This window comes from Scleropages formosus, chromosome 22 (genome assembly GCF_900964775.1).
Source record: "Scleropages formosus chromosome 22, fSclFor1.1, whole genome shotgun sequence".
In the NCBI taxonomy this organism is placed as follows: domain Eukaryota; kingdom Metazoa; phylum Chordata; class Actinopteri; order Osteoglossiformes; family Osteoglossidae; genus Scleropages; species Scleropages formosus.
In genome coordinates this window covers 4,399,216-4,424,201 of record NC_041827.1, presented here as the reverse complement: position 1 = coordinate 4,424,201, position 24,986 = coordinate 4,399,216, and the positions used below count along the sequence as shown (strand labels likewise).

Genomic DNA, 24,986 nt, shown 5'->3' with positions numbered 1-24,986 from the left:
TGAAAATCGTGGCTGAGACGTTAAGGATCCACAAAAGCTGTTTTCCAGCATGTACCTGAGAAGGAGCAGGAAGAGGTCTCCCAGTCTGGAAACGGGAAGCAGAAAAATGCCTCTTTCCCCCAAATGGTCTGCCTTGTGGAGAGCGGGTGGTGGGCTGGTTTCAGAACGCAGGAGTAGACAAGGAGAGACGTGGGGGGGGCTGCCGGAGATTCTGTAAATCAGCCCTTGCAGACGCAGTGAATTACATTCTCCTCTATTTAGGTTGAAGTTTTAAGAGGCTGAAACTCTATCTTCACAGCAGCACTGCTCGCTGACTGAATCTGTCTCATAGATCCCCTTTCATTACCAATAAACATCTTGCATGTGGCTATTATATTTAGCAGAATCTAATAACGCATGAGCAATGCCTTTTACGAAGCGTAAAAATCAATTTGGCAAGAAGTCTTTCTCCTTCTCCTAGGGCCCCGGCTGTGGAAGTGTGAAAGGCTCGCGCGAGTGTTTTCCCGCTAACAATGCGGAGGATGGGGCTTTGCTTGGACACCGCTGCGGCCTTCCTGCTTCTAGCCCCCTCGCTTGTGTAGATACGTCTGCCGGTGGGGGCTCGTGGAGCCGGGCCAAGAATCCGCCGAAACACGATGACAGATCCACGGGAGGAGAGAGCCGTGCGCGCCCGCAGTCCTCTTTCAGCGCTCCTCCCCGTATGCCTCATCATTTGCACGGACAGGGTTTGGACGCTGAACCTTCATTTGTTTGTTTCGCCATTTTTAGGGAACCAGGCGGTCAGACGAGGTGCCAGTTGCTCTACCTGGTGTGACAGTGGCACTGAAATAGGTCGTTGGTCGTCACTCGGTTGACAGCGGTTGAGTCTTAGAAGAGTGTCGTGCTATGATTCCTTTCTCTTTGGGCAGCTATTGAAATCAGTACCGTTTTCAATATCAAAACTACCGTTTTATTTTCTAGGGACAGCTGGAAGTGTAGGGGTTAGTGCGGCTGCCTTTAGACCTGAAAGCTGCACGTTTGAATCCTGCTTCCAGTTTTAGTACCTTTGAGCAAACTACTTAACCCTGAACTGCCCCAGTAAAATTGCCCAGCTGTGTACAGGGGTGAATAACTGTAAGTTGCTTTGGAGAAAAGTATCAGCTAAATGTGTTCCTGTTCTTTAACTTACTGGAAATTCAGGAGTTTGTTCCTCAGGTTGTTCTGTTATCCAAAGTGGCTTGTTTACCGGAGCAGTTCAGGTCAAGGACCTTACTGTAAGGTACTGGAGGAATAACAAGCGGGACTTGTATTAACAGCCGTCCCGTTAGGGTCCTTGACGACGATGTTACCTTCGGCTCATAGTGTATTCTAAACAGAGCGCAGATGATAATGTTACCCTTCCGCAAGTCCGCTGCGAAGTTGGAAGATTTAGATCAACTTTTACTGCATTATTACCATCTTGCATGAGACCTATCAGCGTTCAGATTCTCGCGTGTTTTTTCCGCGCACGTCTCCACCTCGGATGGGGTTTGTGTGTTAACTTGTAATAACTAACTATACGTTCGCTGGGCGAAGAGCGAAGGCGAGAGACGCCAAGCGGGACGATTCCCTGCTCGGCCCACCAACAGCACTGTCTGCGCCGCTCCTCTGAGTCGTACTTCATCGGTCATAAAGGAACAAACAGGATTTATGTAGATGGAGCAGACGACATGGTCGCAGCACTTGCCATGCAGATGTTTCAACAGAAGGCCTTTTTATTGGAATTTAAATGAATTTCTTTCAGTCTCTCTGTTTCCCCGATACTTATCGAGCTAATCCCGCTCTCCCCTCCCAGATTCCCACTCCCAGCTGCTTTAATTAGCATAGCGGCAGGCCGACCGCGGTACGGGGGCCAACCCGCGGAGCTCAGCGCCGCAGTGAGAAGTTTCACGTCTCCTTCATCACCTCCTCACCGCACATCCCTGTTCCTGTATCAAGCTCTGATTTTGGAACTGAAATTCATTTGTACTTCTCTGGCCACGCACAAGCCACGCTGGTTCAGAGTAGCCGCTGCGTGAATAAAGTGCAATATGAGGTAAAACTCCTGGTGCCCTTTTCCAAGCCAACATGTTCTTCATAATGGCACATTTACACTAATTTCATTACTTGTGATTTTCCGCCTGAAAGCACGGTTTTCATAATCAGAAACTCCGACAAATATTTTACTATTGACCTGAATGTGAGTGTTTTTCAAATTTTTTTTCACGAGTCGACTCTTTGTTTCGTTCTCCCAAATCTGTAATTCATTTGACAGCACTGCACAAGCGCACGTGTTCAACCGGTGCTGGAAGGAAGTCGGTGCAGAAAACGCATTCCTCTTAGGACGGAGATCATGATCATTTTACCGTGATGTAATTTTGTCTGTCGCGTTACTGCATTGCGTTTCGCTGTTTCGCTGATGAGGAAATCAAATCCGCAGCTCAAGAAAAACTCAACTGAGTTGTGTTGCTTGTCCTTGGGCAAATCGTGGAGAACCAGAAACAGCCAGTGAAAGAGAAATTACATCATTGCCTGAGTCTGTATCCATATGATCCTGTTTATCTGCAACAGCTGCATGCTGTAAAGACTCAGTAAAGACTGTAAAGGCATGACTCAAACTCTTGCCGTCCTGTGCTTGACTTCAACCGTGGGTATCTGTCAGGACAACCCCCATGAGCTTCCTCCCATCTAGTCAGATCAAGCTTGGCAGCTACTACTACATGGGTATAGAGGTTGGCAGCGATGGTGTATGTTATGCCTCTTTTACACCTCTGTGTTCTGCATCTGTTTTTGCTGTGAAATTCGGTCATGCTGTCTGGGTTTTACACCCCATCGCCTCATCTGCCCCATCTTCGCTCAGCCGTGCTGGTCATGCTGGCCAAGGAGAACATATCGTGGGAGCATATCTGAGACGTGTGTGTGTACACCTGCCATTGGGCTTTTCTAAAGCTGTTGACAAACAAAGGTATACGGACAGATGCACATATACTGTGCAAACACAGAGCGGTTCAGATCTGCTTTCTTACCCACTGTCCACGTGTCCAGTTTTTATTTCATTGCAAAGATTTACGAATGGATAAATCTTTAACAAGGTTCCCGCTTCCCCGGCCCAAGCCCACATATCTCGCACGAGTCATAATTTAGGAAGTGAAATGTCGCTAAAATAAATGGAGAAAATAAAAGTATGAAATGAGGTTCCCAAAAGGCTCAGTCACTGTTGACACTGGACTCTGCCTTAAGTCTGTTTCACGTTGGCGCTGCAGCAGCTTTAGTGGACTTTTCCATGATGCGAAGGCTTTCTGGGACACCTAAAGGAATCTCGGTGCAAAGGGTCAGGGATCCTCGGTAGCTCAGGGTGCAAATGGCATTTGCAAAGCCGCAGCCACGTTCTCCGTCCTCAGTTAACAAGAGGTGCGTGTTAGACCAACGTGCCGTAACGGTTGAGTTGGCGTTCACCTTTACGATACACGTTTTTGTGTTCACACATCTCATGGTTTATGTTGTCCCGATTCTACCGGAATGGTAGCAGTCGTAGACCATGCAGTCCTGGGCGGCTACTGCCCGAGGCAGCGTGTCTCTCTCTGGATACCGGTTTCTGGCCTCCTCGGAACTGAGCACCAGGAAGGAAGAAGGTCTGACAATCAAAGAGGAATGAGGTCAGGGGTTTGCTTTGGGGTTGGAGGTTCATCTGAACAGGCATCGGGATCTGAGTGTTTCGCTCCTCCCTGGTCGGACCACCCCCCTTGCGCTGGTCATCGAGTATCGGGATGTGTTCAGTTTCTGCAAAGGCGGCGGTGGTTTTTGTAGTATTGTGACGTCTGCATTTTTTCAAAAGGTTTCGCACGCCGTTTTTTTGACTTTGCATTTTTAAGGCCTCCGAATCTGCACCTGTGGATCTTGTTTACTGGCTGAAAGTGAGATAGGGACATGGTCATAGGTAGATAAGTATACTTTATTGATCCCACAAGGGAAATTTTTATGTTACAGCAGCAGAATACAAGTCTGAAAATACTTGCAATATAAAAAATATAAAAACAAGTGGACAAATACAAGATAAAAATATGTACAATTATATATACAGTTGGAGGAATAATAAATAAGTATATTTAAATAAATAAATCAAAACAGTATGTAGTGCAAGTAGTGCAACAGTATATAGTGCAAGTTATGCAGAATGGTAATGTAATCATTATGAAGTAGTAACAAAATGAACTAACAATAGTGCTGAATAGTTCATCTGTCACACAGAGGTGAGCTGTTGTACAGTGTTATTGCGAACGGTAGGAATGATTTCCCGAACTGATGCTGCTCCCCCAGCAGACTGCAGCAAAGTAGATGGCACGTCTCAAACCAGCCTCATCGTCGCTTTATTGCCATTCAAGTTGTTTACGCAGCGTGTATTTACATTACATTTGTAGGCTGACGTGCGCGTGTGTGCGTGCGTGTGGACGCCGCAGTGGCAGCGCACAGCCCAGCGTATGCCTGCCCTACCTGTTGATCAAGCCTGCGCCTGAAAGCTCTGTCTCTAAGGGGCTCTTTAAAAGGGACGCCCTCGTCTTTGTGCCCAGTGTTTACACCAGTGCATTGAGAGCCCTTTGTCTGCCCCCCTGTCCCACCCCCTGGCCATCAGGACCCACAATAGGCCGGCCTGTTTGAAACACAACGCTAGATGAACTTCGGTCCCAGTGTATTAAAGTGTGATGAATGGGCGTGGCGGGCCGCACATCGGTGCAGCTCGGCCTTTTTTGCGCACTCAGGGCTGGGGGGCCAGAGGGCCAGGTCTCCGCGATACACAGCCGGCTGCTCTTTCCACTGCCCCCTTTTGCAAAGACTTCATTATATTCATGCTTTGCTCAAGGAGAAGCTTTTTTTTTTTTTTTTTCTTTTCTTTTTCGCAATGTGCAAATCATGGCAGGCCAAAAGAAGACATCCCTGGGCCTTTCCTCTTTGAAAAGAAAGGAGTCGGCGTATAACGTACAGTGAAAATGAATTTGAGTACCCGAGCGAGACTCAGCATCTGCAGATGTCCTTTCGATAAGGGCTTTGCTTTGCAGGTGAGAGGGTGGATCTCGTACCAGATGGCACATAAACATGGTTTATGTAACACAACAATACAAGGTATTCATGTGATATATTTATGTATATAGATATAAAGAGGTTTTGGGTATTGAGTGTAATGGACCTGGTCCTCCAACGGACTGGCAAAGGCACACGTGGCCATCACACAAGTTTGGCGAAAAGGATACGAAGGCGATCAGCTCCAAGACCTTTCGACCTCACGGTCAAAGAAAAATAAACCTGGAATGAGATCACAGAATGCTTTTAGGGGCACTTCTATATCGTTTTTCCTCAGTATAACTCATGTGATGACAAACCCTTCACATCTGGTACTTCCTGTTACTGCGGGTGTGTTCTTCATGCGTTGCCTTTTCATCGAACCTTTTTTCGACCGTGCACGAAAAGTGCTGAACCCCTCACCGGCGCTCTGCGGAGATATCGTGACCACACTCGGACCATGGGAACGAGCGTGCGTGTGTTTGCTAGCATGTTCTCGAGTGTGCGGATTTCTCCTTTCCACAGGGGCACCCCATGATCTGTTCCCAGTTGTAGCTCATCCCGCAAAGTGCATAACAGGTTCGCAAACACTCTGGAGGCACGTGATGTGTGAGTCAAGCTGACCTCTGACCTTCTCACGGCTTCCCCCTTTCTGATGGGGGCTCCGAGGAGGTCATTTACACAAATCACAGCTTGGGCTTCTTAGGAAGGACAACAATCCTCAGCAAGCCCAGTTTAGATGTTTTCCACTGGGACGAGGCCTTTGACCGGACGGCCCGAGATGTGGCCAGAGAGCTCGCCGATGGTGCCACTGGTCACAGAACTGATGGGAATTTTTAAAGAAAAGGCCATAGAAAACATACTTTGATCTTACCAATCGGTGTCTTCCAGGCTGCACAGGGTAAACGTGGTTTGGAGGACTACGGCGTGGTTATGGAACGGGTTAGAACTGATGGTTTTTGGTCTCACCCTGCTGCTCGTCTCCCTCCCCAGGTGTGGTTCAGCAACAGACGTGCCAGGTGGCGCAAGCAAGCAGGAGCCAATCAGCTGGCGGCTTTCAACCACCTGCTTCCCGGGGGCTTCCCGCCCACTGGCATGCCAACGCTGCCGACATACCAGCTCCCCGAGTCCTCGTATCCCTCCACCACGCTGTCGCAGGGTAGGACACCTGCCCTTCCGCACCCAGCCAACACTGACCTCCTACCTTGGCCATTACCAGGGCCTCTTTCCTGGTTCAGTTCAGCTTGAATACAAGGCACTGAGCAGGTGTCTGAACAGTGTCCTGCATGCGTGTTCATTCCTCTTTTGCCGTCCACGATCCTTGATTTGGTAGGGATGCCCCAGTACGCAACTCGTTCTTTGGCAATCACAGTAAACAGCTCACACACACACACACACACATCATCTGAAACCGCTTGTCTCAAACAACTCTCAAACCCTTATTAAATAATGTCCGCATTACAGAGGCGAGACGTCTGTGCCGAACAGCTGTTCCTCAAGACGATTTAACGCGGCTGAGATGGGCGCCTCATAAACTTTGAAAAGTAAATATGAGGTCATCTGCTGCGGAATACGGGTTCGATGGTCTGTGTGATGCTCCACGGAGCTGAGATTTCGACACAGGAGCGTGAGGCTCATCCCGCTGACCTGCGCCGCGTATTCCCTCCCGCCCTTCTCCAGATGGGAGCAGCACGTTGCACCGGCCCCAGCCGCTGCCCCCCTCCTCCATGCACCAGGGTGGTCTCGCCGCAGACAGCAGCTCGGCCTACGGTCTCTCGTCCAACCGCCACAGCTTCTCCAGCTACTCGGACACGTTCATGAGCCCCTCTGCCTCCAGCAACCACATGAATCCTGTCAGCAACGGCCTCTCCCCGCAGGTCAGTCTGGGGTTAAAGGGCAAGGGTGCAAATACACATTGCATTTGCAAAACATCATGTCTTTTCCCCCTTGTGACTATAAGATCAAAGCGCAGATGCTCAGGCGACAAGAAAAAATAGAACTTGTGTCTCCTTGTGTTTTTTCATTTCGACACACACTGCGTCCCCAACGTAGGGTGACGTTCAGGGTTTTAATCATGTGTAACTGCGAGCTACCAGTACCCCCCCCCCCCCCCCCCCCCGCCCCTTTAAGGGAGTCCTTACTGTTCCCGTTCCCATTACCTATTACCATGTTTTAATACCGATTCTTTTCAGACACCCCGTTTAATTGCGAAACGAAACAATGGAATTGTTATCAATAAATTACGTTTTGTCTTTGCGCTGCTAAGTCTGCTTGGAACAGAAACTGTAATTATGTGCTGTTGGTTTCCAGGGAAGAAGTAAAATTGAATTTCAGCTCTCAACAGCAAAGGCAGATCTATGTGTAAAATGATAATAAAACATTTGAATTCATTATGCTGAGCTAATGAGAACATGCACATAATCTTCCATAAGTAATTGTCTGGAGATAACAGGCTCAAGTTCAACTCAGGATGTTTTGCCTGAAGTGAGAGAGCCGTTTGGCCCAGCGCAACCTTCGTCAAGCCCTGATGTGTGCCGAAGCGTCGCGTCTCATGAGTGCAGGGATGGCGTACGCTATACGGCCTGAACGGACCCCTTTCGGTGACACTCTGCCCGGTGCGGTATAGTAAAAGCATATCTTTGTGTAACGTGTATCTAAGCTGGAAAAACCAGTGTACATCACTGCTGCGCGCAAGGTTGTTCCGGAGCGGCACGATTGTGTTCTTTGTAGAGAATGCTTCTGCCATGGTGTGTGTGTGTGTGTTTGTGTGTGTTTTATATAAATGCGAATGTGCTTTTTTGGGGAAGAAAAAAAAAATGAAAAGAGTCGGGAGGGGGGGTTCCACATATTATCCTCTCTGGGCACCTTGAATAATAAGCATTGAAAATGAGACTTTCTGGTCCGGGTTGGTTCTTAAACACCGCAGAATAAAAAATGAGTGGTATTGATGCAAATCGCCGGTGAAGAGTGAATTATATGCAATTACCCACCAATACTGGGCAGTCTTGCCCACCCTCAGCAACAAGATCTGGCTAACAAGCAGAAAATAAGATTGAAATGGTGTGTAAGGAGTTGAAAATGAATTTCAATGCTGCATTTGTCCGCAATTACCCCCTCGTTCACACGTGTTTTATTGGGAGTTTTTTCTTCTTCCTCTTTAAATATTTCTCAAAAGCAGCTTGGGAACATTCTGGTATTACCCTCTTTCTGCGGAGAAGAAAGAATTAAGGATTTGATGACAAAAAGGAGATTTCTGTCCTACTGGAGAGTGAGGGGATAACATGGGTCCTCACAGTGGGCTCACTGTTAATCGTACTGGTGGCACTTTAAAGGTGCGTGAATGTCGACCACAGGGCTGTTTTTTTTATTATTATTATTAATACCAGCTGCTGACATATACCCCCTCCTCGTCGTCTGGCCTTTATGCGTAAAAATTTAATACGATGTTCAACTTCTCCAATTCGGCACTACAGTTTACAGCACATCGTAATCCTGAAACAACGCTACGCAACAATTACTCATTTTCCACAGTCGGCGGGCCGCTTTACATGCACGGCGGACACTTTTAAGCTCACTGCGTCAAGTTGATTTTCGCGCGTGATAAAAACGTAAAGGGATCAAGCACATTTTGTATTCCCTCGATGAACGAAACCCATTGTAATGACCGCCGCGCCGTAAGCAGCAAGGGCAACGCCGAGCCGAAACGATTGTTTTCATTCAAATTAAATGAAAAATGTTGACCGGTAAAGTAATGGATTTAAGGGAAGAGTTTGCGAGGTGCCTCGGCGCGGCGTGTCGGTGCCGCGTGAACGAAAACGGCAGTGCGGGCGCGTGTTCGCGTGCACCGGCCGGGGCGGTGAGAGAGGGGGCTTTTCGAGAAAGCCTTGGGGTTCAGTCTGGGGAAGGATGTTTTGAAGCCCGTCTGCTGCGCCGCGCTTAGCCGCCCCTTGGCCAGAGATCCCCCGCGCCCCTCCTCCCCAGCAGAGCCATGTGTCAATCCTATCAGCCCCTTATTGTGAGGAGATAAATGTGCTCTCTGACAGGGGAATCGTAGCTCAGGTCTGGCCTTCACACTCCGCTCCCCCTGGCCAGCGCGCATAAAACCCCTGCCTGGACCCCACCACGCAGAGCACATCCATATCCCCCCTCCCCACCCTCCTCCGGACACTGAAGCAGGGTGCATCTGCTGCGATCACTTTTACCTCTGTCCTCTCGCCATATATCACTGGCCCTCCGCGCTCATGCGCTTGCAGTGAAAGCAGCTGTTGTTTTCAGTTGTCTTCGGCGCAAGACTTCGAACGCGTACGCAGGAGTCTTCCGCAACGCTGATGAAATGCTCCTTAAATGCAGTACTCAAGTCAATGTATAAAATATATGCATATTCAGAGGCTCCTGAACAGAAGGAACATGTGAATTTTCCCTTTGCCCGGGCCTACGACCCGTCGGACCGAGTCAGAACTTATTGTAAACACTGATTTTACATTATTTAGCAGTCCTAAATGCAGAACTTTTTAAATCAGCCCTTGTTGGGGCAGCTGCTGGTCTTGTAGTTAGTGCTGCTGCTTCTGAGCCCAAAGGTGGCAGGTTTGAGTCTCCCCTCCAGCTGTAATGCGCTTAAGCAAGGTGTTCACTCTCAATTTCTCTGGTGTAAATAGGTTACCCAGCCGTATGAATGATTGTAAATCACTTTGGAGAAAAAGCATCAGCTCAGTGAATCAATGTAAAATAACACAGATGCTGGAGTTTCTCTTTTTAACCGTTTGCGCAGTTAGACACGTAGCTGTAGCAATTAAGCTGGTAAGAGCCGCGCTTTTGGGCACAAATAGGAGGGCGAAGCCTGTGAAGCGGAGATTTCGATATAAACGGTGACTCTCTGAGGTCACAGAGCCCTCCGGCATGCGGCCTCTTCTATGTCCTTCCGTGGCTCCAGGCCATCTACTTAATTACACTCAAGTGAAATCGGTAAATCGGTGCGGCTGCTGCTTGAGCGGAAACGGAAGAGGTGACGCCATTCGCTGGCTTAAGGATTCCTACCACCTAGGAACCCGGTACAGCATCCTGGCAATACCGTTTGAACAACTGGTTTAAAACTCGGTCCGCTGACTTCTGAACCTACATTTATGTGATGCTTTTCTCCAGAATGACTTACAGTGTTAAGCTACCTATAGTTATTTACCCTTTTTTTTACAGCTGGGTAATTTTACTGGGGTAGTTTAGGGTAAGTACCTTGCTCAAGGGTACCACAGCGAGAGGTGGGATTCAAATCCTGGATCTTTGTGTCCAAAGGTTGCAGCTCTAAGCTTTACTCCACCAGCTACCCCACTCACAGGCTTTCACTATAATATATGTACTATGACTTTTCAGTCTTTTTTGCCTTTTTTGTCTGCCTCCAGTTTCTGATGTACAAACATCTGCTGAGGCAATGTCCCTGCTGGGCTCTAGTTGACCTCCCCCCCCCTTACAGTGTAGAGGCTGTGGACTACATCTGGTGGAGATGATAGCTCCAGGTCCATTTGTTTTTATCTGTATCGTCTCTTTGCTGCCTGGCTACAACAGCCAAGCAGTTACTTGTAAAAACAGACAAAAAAATGTGTGATTTCCAGCAAATTGGTTTGGGGTGGCGGTTCGCCAGGTTGTAATGGAATCCCGCTGCTCTCATTGCCCCAACAGGTGCGCGAGCCCACCTCCCCCAACCCTCGGAGACCCCATCCCGTGCCAGATTGCGCACGTTTTCCTATTAGGCCTCCGGAGGACACATTGCCGCCATGGTGCTGTTAGTGTCGGCGGCGCTAACATGCTTGGCCTGCTGAAAAATGATGCGATGTGAGGGCTGGGACCCATTAAGCTCTGCTTGGCTGGGCTGGAGGTATGGCCAGATCTGTCGAGTATGCACAGCAGGGGCTGGATCCTGGTGCAGCACGGAGTTGTGGGTAAAGAGCCTGTCCCGGGAAAGTAAAGTACGTTGACGTGAAGACGTCCTCATCGCTTTTAGGGATACAGTGAGTTGTTTTGCGGCAGGATGTAAAAATGGGAAACGACTGTTTAAAGGTGGGTAAAAAGGTTAATGCTGATATCTGGTGCTCAGTCCAGATGCGAACCCTCGTTTCGATAGTGCAGCAGTTGCAGATGGTGACGTGCCCGTGTTCCAGTGGGGTTCCTCCGTTTGCTGGACGCAGATAAGCTTCCCCCCCCCTCCCACGTACGGCATGGTTGAGAAACCCGGGATCGCGTTTGCGTTGAGCGACGGAGGGTCGGAGACGGAGGATGTAGATCCTGAAACAATGAAGCGCGGATGTCAGCGGTGATTTGGTGGAACACTCGGGCTTCCTCACTTGTTTGCATCATCCGAGTGACATCTTTCCAGGGTGTCGGGCTGCCATGCATTCTCTTGTCACGTCTGCTGCTTTTCTGATGTTGTCCCCAACAAAAACCGTAATCCCGTGCGGCAGCTTTGCAAAAATTCCACCTTGCCGTGCCTGGAGCAGACGTGCAAACGTGTCCTTTTCGCACTTTTCGGGACACCTGCTGTCTCTAAAACACATACAGCCTCCCGTGGTTAAAGGAGGGCGACGGCAAACCAGCGCTCGTCATTAGAAGCTGTCAAATTAAGCCTTTAAAACAGTTTTTTTTCCCGTTGAGTTGTGTTCCTTGGCAAATTGTCGAACTGAATTCTTCTTTACTGTATCAGAGGGACACCTGCTGGGAGCTGCGAGAAAACGTGCTCAAGTATGCAAAGCAGTTTTGGCTTAGTTTACTAGGATGGTTAAGAGGTTAAGTGCAGGGGAAAGGAAATGAATGAAAGAATCATAAAAGTACGAAAATGATAGAAATGGCGTGAATTATGGATGACGTTGATACACACACAAAAAACACATCAGTGTCTTGGTTACAGGTATTGATCGCCATTCCGGATGCTGCTTTCAAAGTAGTTTTGAATGCCTTCCAGTGACACCTGCTTGTGGTCAAACTGCCCCACTCCTCTCTGCTTTGGGATATGTAGCCTGCAGTGGCTCGTCTGCTCAACTGTGGCGTCCAACAGTAAACTACAAAGTGGGACAAATGTCAATGAGGTGTTTGCATGCAGTGGAGTTGTTGGTTGAGGTATAAAATATGAAGACCTCTCCACATCCTAAATATAGGTGAGTCCATCTGCTGTTAGCCTACTGGTTTGCGCTTCTTGCTTTGGGTCAAGAGGTTGTAGGTTCAAATCCTCCTTCTAGGTGTAATAGCCCTGAACAGGGTACTTACTCTGAATTGCTCTAGTAGAGTTATGCAGCTGTGTAAATGGTAAGTGACTTAATATCATACATCCCTATGGAGAAAAGTGTAAAAGTGGACTAGTGGAAAACTGAGGTTGGGATTAGGGTTTGAATTGAGAAGGATGTTCACAGTCTGGTTTATTTCATTTATTAGTGTTTAGGTGGCACCTTTGTCAAGGTCAGCTTACTGTGATGGGTTTAAGCTGTACCTTGATTTACCCATTTCTACAGCAGGGAATTCTTGCTATATCAGTTCAGGGTAGGTACCACAATCAAAGGCAAGGGACACAGTGGTGCACTGATCGGTACTGGTGCTCCACACCTACTTGGTGGGTGTAGGGTTAAAAGCCTCCTCAGGCTGTGTGGAGTTTGGGCCTTCTCCCCGAATTTACACCCTGGCAGACCAGTTCCTTTCCTTTCCTTGGAAGTCACATGAGTGGTTGCACCGCGTTGCCTTTGACCGGATGGCACATCCATCATCATCACCATGACCACGGGTACGAGAGCAGGAGTGGTATTTAGCCCTGGGATTTGGTCTGCAAGTCAACAGCTCTGTCCACTGTGCTACCTGGCGCACCTGTGTCCACCTTGAGCAATGAGTAAACCAGAGTAGAGCAGGAGCAGATTTTCAGAGAGATGCCCACACTGTTGCCGTATGGATGAGTGACCCATTGTAAGTAGTGTATCCAGCACTGTAAGTCACCACGGTGAATAAGGTGTGTGGGCTCATAACACTACATAGAGTTCATTGGAGGTCGCTTTGGAGAAAAGTGTCTGCTAAATAAATAAATGCAAATGTAAGAGCAGAACGCAACCGCAATAGGCCCCCACAGACACAAAAAAGAGGAGGAGGGGCGAGACTACGGCGCTGGAGCCGCCATGGAGCAAAGAGGGTCCCGGCCCGTGTCGGCGGGGAGGTGCGGAGCGGCCGGTGCAGAGCACCGGGGGATCAGAGGAGGCACGCGGCTCCCCCTCGCGCCCCGACGCTCCCTTTGATCCGTGTCCCCAGGCCTGCCCGGCTGCGTCGCGCGCGCTAACCCAGTCTCGCCGCTCGCTCCTCACAACTGTCTGGCAGAGATAACGGAGGGGACTCAAACTGCACTCCCAGTTCCATTAGCACTGCAGACACTTTCCACAGGATGGATTACATTTATAGAGTGTGCGGCGCCAAAACACATACATACATGCAGCTTGTGTGCACTCACGCGAGTGTGTGTGTGTGTGTGTGTGTGTGTGTGTGTGTGTGTGTGTGTGTGTGTGTGTGTGCCTCCCCACCTTTCCCCCCCCCCCCCCACTTTTGACGAGATAACAATATCTTGGACGAGCACCTGAATATCAGTCAATTTGAGTTGTATGCAGTCTCCGTCCTTTTTAAAACTAGTGTATTAAGCCCTTCGCCGGGCACCGTGTCAGCTGGCACTCGCCACGTTCCGCAAATCAAACGGATGAACATGTATGTTTACATCACAACATACTCTGAGAGCACGGGGGGCGGGGGGGGGGCCCTCGTTGTTAATTAGGACTCGTCTTAAATACAGATACTGTTTCAATTTGGCAAGAATTACAGGAGAAATAAGAGGCTTTAGAAAGAAAAATTAAACCTGCTTGGAAGCTGCCAAGAAAATCAGAGAATTTAAATCATAACCACTGGCGGAATGCTTTTTTTTTTTTTTTTTTTTTTTTTTAAAGCATAAATGATTAAGTTTTGGAGTCTTCCTGGTGAATAACATTCTGTCAATATTGCACTAAATCATAGAGAGCTGTATTTCCTAGGTAAGACCGGTGCAAATAGTCGCATCCCCCCCCCCCCCCAGCGCTGACTCTGCCTCTGTCCGGTCAACGTGCCCCGGCGCACAACGTTCTGCAGCACCGAGCACCTCCTGGTGGTTGGATACGGTGCTCTGATTAGGACCTGCAAGAATTGAAGCCGTGCTCAGCGTTCTCTGGAAGCGGCGGTGCAGGGACAGCTCCACCGGGCATTAACTTCACCTGGCAATGAGCTGAAAAATAATAGACAAAGGGCTCTGAAATGCACTGTTCACCAATACAGCATCTTTCTAATTGCTGCCCATATCGAGGTCCAGTTCACCAGTTCGCAGCATCCCGGACCGATTCACGCTTGTCTCTGGTCTTTACCCTCAATCTCGACCCCCCCCCCGGGAGTGCAGGGAGATCAAATGCCGACTTACCTTTGCGTTTCAAAGAAATGAGTTTAGGTCAGTGTTTTTATTTATCGCCCTCGATCCTTTTTTTTTTTTTTTTTTTTTTTTCTCCTCCTCACCAACTTTCCTCTCCGCATTTTGGCAGCTTTGGATGATCGCATGTGTCTTTCTCTACCCCCACCCCCCACCACTCCCACCTCCCAAGAGTAGAATCGCTTCTCCTCTCGCGCAGATGAAAGGCTGAGGCGGACAATAAGGATGCTATTTAAATGCAAGGGTGTTTGTGTGCGGGTGAGAGATGTTTCCTGCAGAAAGTGAGCTGGTGCATCCTGATAAATAGTAAATATAAGGGAATGCGATTTACATTTATCTTGCAGAGGCAGCCAATATGAATTTCAGTAAATCCTGGAAGATGAGGACTTAAGCAGGGACAGGCTGGGGCCGATTCGCCTGCTCTCGGTCCCACGCAGCGGAGATGCCTATTAGCCTGAGAATGGTGCTCCTTCTATTAAAGTACGGGCTCTCGGAGCAATTATATCCGCGGTATCTACCTGTATCGCTCGCTCTCTCGCTCACGCGAAGGAATGCTCGTTCAGTTTGGCTTTTCTTTCCATGGCATCGCTCGGTTTCTTCACTTTTCACCTTTGGCTACACTTTACTCAGTTGTAATTCCTGCTGTGTTTTAAAAAAATATTTTCTCTGCTTTATTGGTAACTTCGCTGCTGAAAAAAAAAAAATCTCTTTTCCATATTTGATGTGTTTGGTACTTGCGTTGCTTTTACTCCGGTGACAAATGATGCGCTTTGTTTGGGTTCAGTTGCTCCCGGTAACGTCGCACCCGGACCGGCGCTCGTGGGTTACGGCGACGGCTCGCCGGGCGACTTGTTGGGCCGGTGACTCCGACGCCAGGGGTCACGGGGGCACTGGGTTACGGGGTCGTGATCGCAGGGAAGCCCAGGCCGCTGCGAACCTGCCTTGGAAGCCAGGTTTCGGGGAAGCTGGCCGCCCGCCCACATGTGCTTGGTGTTAGTTCCACATGCCACTCTGACAGGTGCAAAGACGTGATTGATGCTGTCAGAGAGCGGCAAGCTCCACACAAGCATCTGTTCAAGCAAAGCCTCGCAGCGCATGCCCGGTGAGCCCCCAAACACACACACACACCTCCTGTGGCTGGAAGAAATGGACTCGTGCGTTTCACTTGGCAGTGCCACCCCTCCAACATCATGCCAAGCACCCACGATAAGAGAAACTGAGGGTGCGCCCAAGCAGAGCTGCGAGTGGACGCAGCGCTTTGCTCCGATTAGTCGTGAACGTCGGACGCCGCAAATTCGCCGCATCTCTTTTTTAATCGCACGGATGCGAAATTCATTCTCCTTTCGCAGAGACGCGTCTCCCTTTTTGCCCTCCTAGCTGATCCCCAGCCAGCGCCCGGCCGCCCTCCCTACCCGTTCCCTCTCTCCCTCTCTCCCTCACGCTCGTCCCCCGCCACCCTCGTAAAATAATAATATAAGATGTGGTTGGGTCCCCAGCTGGCTGACTCCAGCGGCAGCCTTCCACTCTCAGCCTCCAGCTGAGAGCCATTTCACTATTTATTTACATGTAATTATCGCTATGAGGTGCCGATATTAGCACTGTCAAGAACAATTTGACCTGACATTTTTCACTGGGCCTGTTCCCTGCTGTTTTTAGCAAACATCCCCCCCTCCTTCCCCCAGATTCCTTATTTCCTGCTCTGCCTCGCATTACTTTTGGAGGCTGCTCACACAGCCGCGGACCTCGCCGCGTAGGAACGGCTCCTGCGCAATCATTAAAACCCGCTGTTTAATTTCGCAGGGCGCCCGAGCGAGGTAAGGCGAAGTGTGGAGAAGGCATGGCTGGGGGTCCGGTAAGGCTGCCGGGGCGGGGGTGGGGGGGGGGGTGAAGGGGATAGCAACTCGAGCATGTCATCAATGCAGAGTAATTGGATTGAGGTGCACACATTCTTCAATCGCGGCACCATAGAGAAAATTAACCTTTGGTTAGCGGGAGACCCCGCGAATGCTCAGAGGCGTTCAGGAGCAGGGAGGCACGTCGCCGGACCCGTCCCCGGCTAGCTCTGACTTGACGTCCGACGGGGACCGAAAACCGCCGCGAGCCTTGCTGGGATCCCCGCCGTACTCGTTTCTTTTTTCGGGCCAGCCAGGGCATTGCGGGGATCCACGCGGAGCCCAGCTTTGTCCAAACGAGTGCGTGCCGTCAGCCAGGACTCGCCGGGTACTGGCTGAGCTGGGAGAGGCCCGATTGTCTGGATGCCGGGGCCTCTGTGTATCTCCTGCTGTTACAAACATTGCCGAGGGGCCGCCGGGAAGCCTTTTAGGGTTAAAAGAGCCATATGCCGATATTTCCTCCAGCTAACATGTTGTGAGGAGTGACAGCTTGTTTCCGTGCCCGCTAATCGCTCTCATCTGTGCCTGCCGTGTCAATGCCCACTTTCTGTCACTGCCAATCAAACACCTAATTGAACGCAATTAAGTGCCCCCCCCCCGCCGACCCCCCGCCCCGTCCAGATTCCTAGCGCCCGCTCCTTCCCCACCTCCCGTTCCCCTTCCTATTCACACCCCTTCGCCCCATGCCTCTCCCGATCCTGACCGCGCTGGCGGATGCCACTGTTCACTTTCGATTAACGCGCCGCCACCAATTAGCTCACTGACACACGGCTGGAGGACGGAGCCGCCCCTGTCAGCCGCTCCCTGCCACTGGGCCGTCCACCCGCAGGGAGAGGCCCCGCTGCCACCCCGCGCTGCCTCCTCCGTGACGGGGATGGGCTAATTGAATTTATGCAGCCGTTGTTATTTTTAAATAGCCATTTTGTCTTCTCAGATGAGGGCCCCTTTGCTGGCTGGTTGGGGGCGGGGGGCGGGGGGCGGGGGGGAGGGGCCGGGCTACCTTCACTATGAGGCCTGGGCCACCAAAACCCGTCTTTCTCTCTCCGACCGTTTGTCCTTCAGAAGCACGTCAGCTGCGGTTTTATATAAAATCTTTTTTTGGCGTCATGTAACAGGTTTCTTTTTTTTTTTTTTTTCATTTTCATTGAAATTTCCAAATTATATTGGTATTGATTAGCGTATTGGTTAAAAGTGCTTTTGCTTCCACCGTTTCTTGAAAATGAACATGCATTGAAAGCACTAAGAACAGACCTAAAACAATGTTCTTACATGGCAGTGAAATATTATTTTCTGCATCTTTATGTACTCTTACCTTGGATTTATTTGTGCCGTTTAGTTCTAGGTTAATCTTGACAGTGTATAAGTAATGCTTTAAAATACCTTGTTTTCCATTCTTGCGTTAGTGTAAGATAGCCTGACGTGCTTTCAGAGGACATCGATCGATTTAAAATTAAAGAAGAATTTTAGTTCGCAACATTTCAGTTTCGGTTCGATAAATCTCCGCATTGCTCCCGAATCGACAAAAATGTGTCGCCGTTAAAAAGCGCGACACGAGACTCGCGGATGCGGTAGATCGCGAGATGTCGTCCTGCGCTCCTTGGGTTACTTCCAGGCATTAGGAACGCTTGTTTTTCCCCCCGTTTGCCCCTTGGCGACCTTTGTCAAAGTTAAAGGTGCCCCCTGGGGCCATGTGGTTTTGGCCAGAGCGGGGAGCGCTTTGCAGCAGGGCGCTAATCCAGTCCCACACAGATTAAGAGGAGTGTGAGTCGCAGGGCACGCTGGTGCGAGCGCTGAAGGAGGGGTGGGGGGTGTCCCTATCTGCTCCGCAGGCAGGCAGGCAGGCAAGCCCTTAGGCCCTCCCAGGCCCACAGGAGCCTTTGTACTTCCACCCCCCTCGTTCGCTTCCCTTCTTTTTGTTTCCCTCCCTCCTTCGTTCTCTCCGCCGAAGGAAATGAACAGCCGGAACTTGCGAGGTCTCTGCGAGAACGGACGCTTTCCCTCACGTTCCCGTTTGCGTCCGGCGCGAGGGTTCGTAACGCGCCGCGTAGCGGTGGCGCGTCCGTTGTCGAGTTCGGGAAGACGAGGCGCTCGGACCGAGTCGTCGCCGTTCGCGTTTCCCGCTTCCTTCCGGCCGAGCCGAAGTTGGGCTCCTTGGCTTAGAAACTCAACAAAGAAGTGAGTCGCGTCAAACATTTCAGCAGACAAAAAAAAGGCAATTTGACTGTTGGGGAAATTAGGATGCAGAGAAAGGCCCCCTTGTTGTGTGGCAGACGCGCCGTTTATTTATCTGAAAGGATGCACATTGTATCAATTCACAGCTCTTCGCGAGCAGCGCCCCAGGCTGAGGGGCTCAGAAGTTGAGAGAATTAATTACTTTTTTTATTATTATTTATAAAGTAATCTATCTGCAGAGAGGGAGCCAGGAACGGCCCCGGGCGGTGTCCTTTAAGACGGGTCCTGGCTCGCATTATCTACTCCAGCAGCGCTCGCTCGCCGTCCAACAACAAACGAGGAAACGAGCTACTGAGACGAAGTGGCGAAGGAGCGGAGAGGGAGAGACGGGGGACGGAGGGCGGGGGGACGCAGGGGGTGGGCTGTCGGAGGTGCCGAGGACTTCTGCGAAAGGGAAGCGGGAGCTGCGGCTGCCATCGAGCGACGGCGACGTGGCCGCCTGTGGTGGTGGCTGAGCGGAGCTCTTCCGCCCATCAGATAAGCAGGTTATTCTTGTGGAATGAGCATTGATTTTTGTACCGTTGCGTCGATGTGCCGGGAAATATCGGATTACCGGTAGCAGGACGCTGGACCCCGCTGGATCTCCAGCTCGTGTCTGAACGCTCTCCATGCCTTGCTTCAGGGCAGGACGGCACAAGGTTAGAAGACGTTCTCCTACGGGAGAGAAAGTTTTTGAGAAGCGGTTGAAGAAAGTGAAGGATTGGAGAGCATGTCGACACGTGTGAAGGTTTAAAAAAACCGCGTGGCTCGTTAACGCGTGTGGACGGTTCAAAATAGAACGTGAGGAAATGAATTTACGTGGCAGCGGTCGCTGTGGTACGGTAAAAATGTTGCGTCAATTCATTCGTACGACGCGGCGAGCGCGTAGAATTGCTCTGGAAATGGACTCTTGCTTTGGCTTGATCGTCTACAATTTTGCGTTTCGGTGAGATCCCGACTCTCAGGGCGGTAACCTGGCATCTCAATAACCTAAGCTCACGTGTTCGTTTTTTATAGGCCGATGGCTGGCGGTGCTCGGTGTCTGAAGAAGAGTCATTTCGGGTTCCGCGGCCACATCGGCATAGACGGTTCACATCTGGGCTGCGCTTAAACGCTCAAGAGGACGTCCGTTCGGACAAAACCGAGACGCCTGATCAGCTCATTCCGTCGTGTTCTACTTGTGACTGAAGCAGGTGCTCAAGCGAAAGTGAACAAAAGCTGATGTATCAATGGAAGCGTCATTTCACCAAGGAGCCGTGTTCGCTGACCGGGTGGAATCAGTTCCGGCCGACCGTTGACCCCCGGTCTCTCCAAAGTCCCAACTCGCTCAGGTCTCAGCCCTTGGACCCAGACCCCGGTCTGGTGCACCATCGCCTACGAGGTCGGCGGCAAAGCCGACTCCCGTTGTCCCCGTTCGCTAATTCAACCCGAATAAGAGGAAGTTCCGGCCTTATCCTTACTTGAGCGCATCACATGTGCCATGAATGAAAGAGGATTTTTTTTTCTCCAAGCACTGATAGAATTAAAATGAGGAAATTGCAACTGGCTTTTATGTTTGTAATTTGTCTCAAGTGCTTCGTATTTTCCGAGCGGCATTTCTGGCACATTAATCGGAGGCGAGTAATGAGTTATTCTTGTATGCGTAAGCATGACCACGCGTGTCTTTGGCACCGAGCCACAGGGTCTTGCAGAAAACACATCTGCTGTTGCGTTGCGTTCGTGCCGCGACGCCAGCCTCCTCCGCAGGCCCCACCGAAAAGGTTTTGATTCTGGGTTCCGAACCCACAAACCTAATGGCGCCTTTTTCGGGAAAGCAGACCTCCATGAGCCGCAGCACTGTCGGCGTACCAGAAGCGCCGGTCGAGTACCGTGCTCCGCGATGGCCTAATTGGTTCGGGGACCGGGGGGCCGCGGAGGCAGCGCAGTGCAGCAGAGCTCCGGCGTAAGCCTGGTGGGGTGCGAACGGGGGGCTCAAAACGCCTCTTCTTATTACTGTTACTCGGGTGCAGACTGTCATCGATACCGTGGGTCAGACCTCCTCGGTATCACTCATCACTCTTCGTATCCAAGAGGGTCTGACCCACAGTACGATGACCAGCCCCTCCGAGTCGCCATGCAGAACCATACATCTTATTTCTGAACAGCTGAAAAACCTACTTAATACCGCGGCCCCAAAGGAAACGGAGCGACCGACCGACTGACTGAAAAACTTAATTTACGCTTTGGCTCCGTTTCTTTCAAATAAAATTGTTTATTATTAATGGATTTAAAATGTTAGATGATGTTCGCACTGCCTGGATCTACACCGCATCGTGACAGTGGGAATGTTTGGCTAAGAGAATACATTGTAAATGTAAAACCCCGTCTCCAGGGGAGACTTAGGGTGATCGTTTATTACCGTCGACCCTATTACTATTCATGAGCTGGGAGTCTTGAGGGCCCGAGGTGATGATGAGGTATTCCCTCAGCGCTTGTTGCCGCGTTGGCCTCGGGGCTGCTGGAGGAGCTGCAACAGCCTCATTTCCCCGCCGTCTGCCAGGGGTCCTCGCTGCGCAGGGGGTCACCGGGAAGCGCACGGACGCATCGGGGCAATGTTCACAAGTTCTCAACAAGCACCGAGTTAAATAACCAAGAATAAATTTTCAAAATGCCACACTTTGCTCCTCGTTCTTTTCATGACTCATTTTTGGTCACGCGTCTTCATCGCCCTATAGGCTAGGCAGGCGAATCGCTAAAAGGGTTGATTTCCGTCTTCCCCTTCCAGGTGATGAGCATTCTGGGTAACCCGAGCGGTGTGCCTCCCCAACCCCAGCACGACTTCTCCATCTCCCCGCTTCACGGCAGCCTGGAGACCTCCAGCCCCATCTCAGCCAGCTGCAGCCAGCGTTCAGACCCCATCAAGAGTGTGGACAGCTTGGCGTCCTCCCAGTCTTACTGCCCCCCCACCTATAGTGCCACCAGTTACAGCGTGGACCCCGTCGCTGCTGGCTACCAGTACAGCCAGTACGGCCAAAGTAAGTATTGCCTCCTACCAGCGGAGTAGACATGTGCGAGAGATGCGACGTGCGGCGATCAGCACCCGCCAGCTTGCAGGATGATCTAGTGATTGGATCACAGAAGAAGACAACTGTTGCTTCCCAGTCCAGAGCATATCTGAAAGCATACCATAAGTCATAAGCATACCATAATGGTGTCAGCTGCTTGTGTTTCACCTTCTTTGAACCATGCAATAATCTTAACACGTTACACACACACATCCATGTCTCTTACGAGGTCCCTCAAGCGTCCTCACGCTACCATGTTGCACTCTTGAAGAAGGTCCAAGTTTAAAACGATTATAATATAATATCCAGCTATACAGATTACTATGGTATAATATTGTAACCAGTTCGAGCTCAAGCCAACGCTTGCAGTGTAACGCGTTCTACGGACACTCACCGGCTGACTGGCGCTCTCCAAGCTTTTGGTTCAGATGTTCTCCGCTTTGGCCTCCAGTCTCCGCAGCCCATCTCCACGTGTGGAGCGATAATAGAAGCTCAGTCCTGGAAGTCCAGCCTGGCTCCAATTCTGCCTTAATATTATCCGACAGATTTTTTGGGCTGGGGTTAGGCCCTATTTCCAGCCAGGAAGGATTGTGTTTTGGAGGAGCAAGGGGTTAAAGGGTGCCCCTTCGGTCTTGGCCCCATTGATTTTCTCACCCCGACCTGCCCTTGGCTCGCCCTCGTGACCCCAGGGCCCATTCGCTGCACCTCCTCAGCGATCCCAGCCCCCAGATGTCTTCAGCTCACACCATTAAATGGAAACCCTGCGAAGCTGCCTGGCTTCTCCTCCCTGCCCATCATGTCCTCTGACCCCTGGTGCGCCCCCCCCCCCCCCAGCCCAGGCTGAGAATGGACACGTGCTCCTGATGAAGACCCCCTGATCACCTCCAGGTGCCGAGCCGGTCACGTATCCGTGTCCCTGGCTTCAAAGGCAGTTGGGTGGCCCGGCAACAACCTGTGCTGAAACGCAAACGCATCTCACACACACACACACACACACACGCACAAACGGACAGGCCCTTGAGAATGTGGTTGCTGGAAATGGATGAGTAAACAATAAACGTAAAAACAAATGCAACCTGTTTCTATGGAGACAAGTTGAAGTTGAAGCCACTTCCTCATATCCTGCAGGGGTGTCTGCATGTGTGGACATATTAAATTAGAATAAACAGATTGTACATATTTTATTCTGTTTAAAAATAACGTGAGGGACACACAGCACTTCCTATTTGCATGCAGAGAGGCAGACGTAAGGTTAATGGTGATTGAGGCAAAGCAGGACGGATGTCGCCCAGAGAGGCGGCGAGATTCTCGGCGAGGGAGCCGACTGGGGACGGGGGGGGGGTGTGCGGGGCATGAAAACGGAGGTGACAGGCCTAACGAAGAGTGGCACGGACACTGTCCACTGGGACTGGTTTGAGGGACGCCGCAGTGACAGGTTGAGGCGGCACAAACTCTCAGCCCGCCAGGACTGTGCCAACCAGAGGGGCAGAATTTGGGTTGGGGGGGTATGAGAGGATGAAATGAGCTGTGGAGGTAGAAAAAACGGACGGGGGGGGGCGGTGAGAATTTGCAATAGAAGAGTTCTTCACGGTGGGGGGGGGCGCAGTGGTGCAGCGGGTTTGACCGGGTCCTGCTCTCCGGTGGGTCTGGGGTTCGAGTCCCGCTTGGGGTGCCTTGTGATGGACTGGCGTCCCCTCCTGGGTGTGCCCCCTCCCCCTCCGGCCTTACCCCCTGTGTTGCAGGGTTAGGCTCCGGCTCCCTGTGACCCCGCATGGGACGAGCGGTTTCAGATGGTGTGTGTGTGTGAGAGAGTTCTTCATGTCTCTTTATGAGGATGGCTTGCGTTTATGTCACATGTATGTTGTGGGACGATTGGCAAGAGCCACTCAGTCTGCGCTTTGTCTGCATCTGCAGCAGCAGTCGACTACCTGGCCAAGAACGTGAGCCTGTCCACGCAGAGGAGGATGAAGCTGGGCGATCACTCGGCCGTTCTGGGACTGCTGCAGGTGGAGACGGGACAAGCTTACTGATGACCACCCCCACGCCCACCACCCCGCCCCGTGCTCTCCGACCCACCATCCCTCCACCTGCCCCAGCGCTTGGCCTCCGGCGCCGCGGCCTCCGGCGGGACTTTGCTGTCCCGCTCCCAAGCGGGACAGGGAGAGCGAGCGCGTACGGCGAATGTCCGTCGAGCGAGCGTGCTAGTGGCTGCGTTTCTCGTCAAACGTCCACGACTGATTTTCGTGCAGGTTCGTGCACAACCTCAGCGCCGAGCGCTGCTATGTGTAACCGAAGTTACCCTGTGGCTGCTGGGGTCCGGAGCTCTGAGTCCCACCCATAGCTGTGCTCACCCCCCCCCAGCAAAGAGCCCATTTCAGAGCCTCAGACGGCCGGGGGGGGGTTAAGCGCACAGCTTGTCGTCCACCAACGTCCGCAGCCGCCCCTCACCTTCACGCCACCTCGCCGCCGACAGTCGTCCCCTAGCGACCGTCCCTCACCCCGACTATCGCCGCCCTTTTTGTTTCGATCGTTGCCGTCGTTACGATTATGATTATTGTAATTCCGTTGTTTTGATTTGCTTCGTACTCTTTCCTTTACTTGAACTTGCGGCGAGATGCTGACAGAGGACTGTTTGAGCGCGGGGAAGGGGGCGTCGGGGCTGACGCCCGTTTCGGAAGGGGGGGCGCCTCTGGGCGAGCTGCGCGGCGAGCGGCCTGACCTTCCCGTTTAATCCCCAGCAGCACATTCCAGAGGAACTCGGCCACTCTGTGGGAAGTCTAGCTGGGGGGATTCACCTGGGAATTAGCGGCGGTTTACGAGTTCTCGGAGGGCCCCGGACGCCCCTCCCAACCTCGTCCTCGCCTCCCCGCCACCGAACCCCGCCCCTGGGACTTCAGGGAAAAGGGCATTGTTTGAAAAAAGAAAAAAAAGAAAAAAAAATTGGGGAAGTGGATGTATGTGTTTTTGAAATGTGAATCTTGCCCAGGGGGGCCTAAGCCTCCCCCCGCAGCTCGCCATTTGACTTTTAGAGAGCGTGAAGGAGGGACCTGGGCACTGTGAGAGCCTCCGCAGGAAGCGAAGCACAAGGCGAGGAGCGCGGGCTTCCCGACGAAAGCGCGCCGCGGCACCGGGGGGAACCGAGCCGACCCGACCCCGCGGCGCTTTCCTGGTCCGGCGCCGCTCGCGTCTCCCAAACATCCACTTTGATTCATAGCCCTTCCAAGCTGGATAAAGACATTTCTTTTTTTTTTTTTTTAAAAATAATCTGTCGACCGCTATTTCCAAAAGAGCAATTTTACACTGGATTCTGAACTAATACGCATTCCAGAATAT

General features: G+C 51.2%; 1 protein-coding gene across 3 annotated transcripts in view; it reads left to right on the top strand.

Moving 5' to 3' along the window:
* Nucleotides 1-23,719, top strand: part of pax7a (paired box 7a) — a 58,832-nt gene extending 35,113 nt beyond the window's left edge. For all 3 annotated transcript variants that reach the window (XM_018726023.2, XM_018726024.2, XM_018726021.2), the window contains 4 exons: nucleotides 6,046-6,211; nucleotides 6,733-6,929; nucleotides 21,374-21,623; nucleotides 23,568-23,719. In XM_018726023.2, the coding sequence (XP_018581539.1) occupies nucleotides 6,046-6,211; nucleotides 6,733-6,929; nucleotides 21,374-21,623; nucleotides 23,568-23,683 (729 nt within the window). In that variant the 3' untranslated portion in view covers nucleotides 23,684-23,719. The remainder of the gene's footprint in view (nucleotides 1-6,045; nucleotides 6,212-6,732; nucleotides 6,930-21,373; nucleotides 21,624-23,567) is intronic.
* Nucleotides 23,720-24,986: the final 1,267 nt, after the last annotated feature.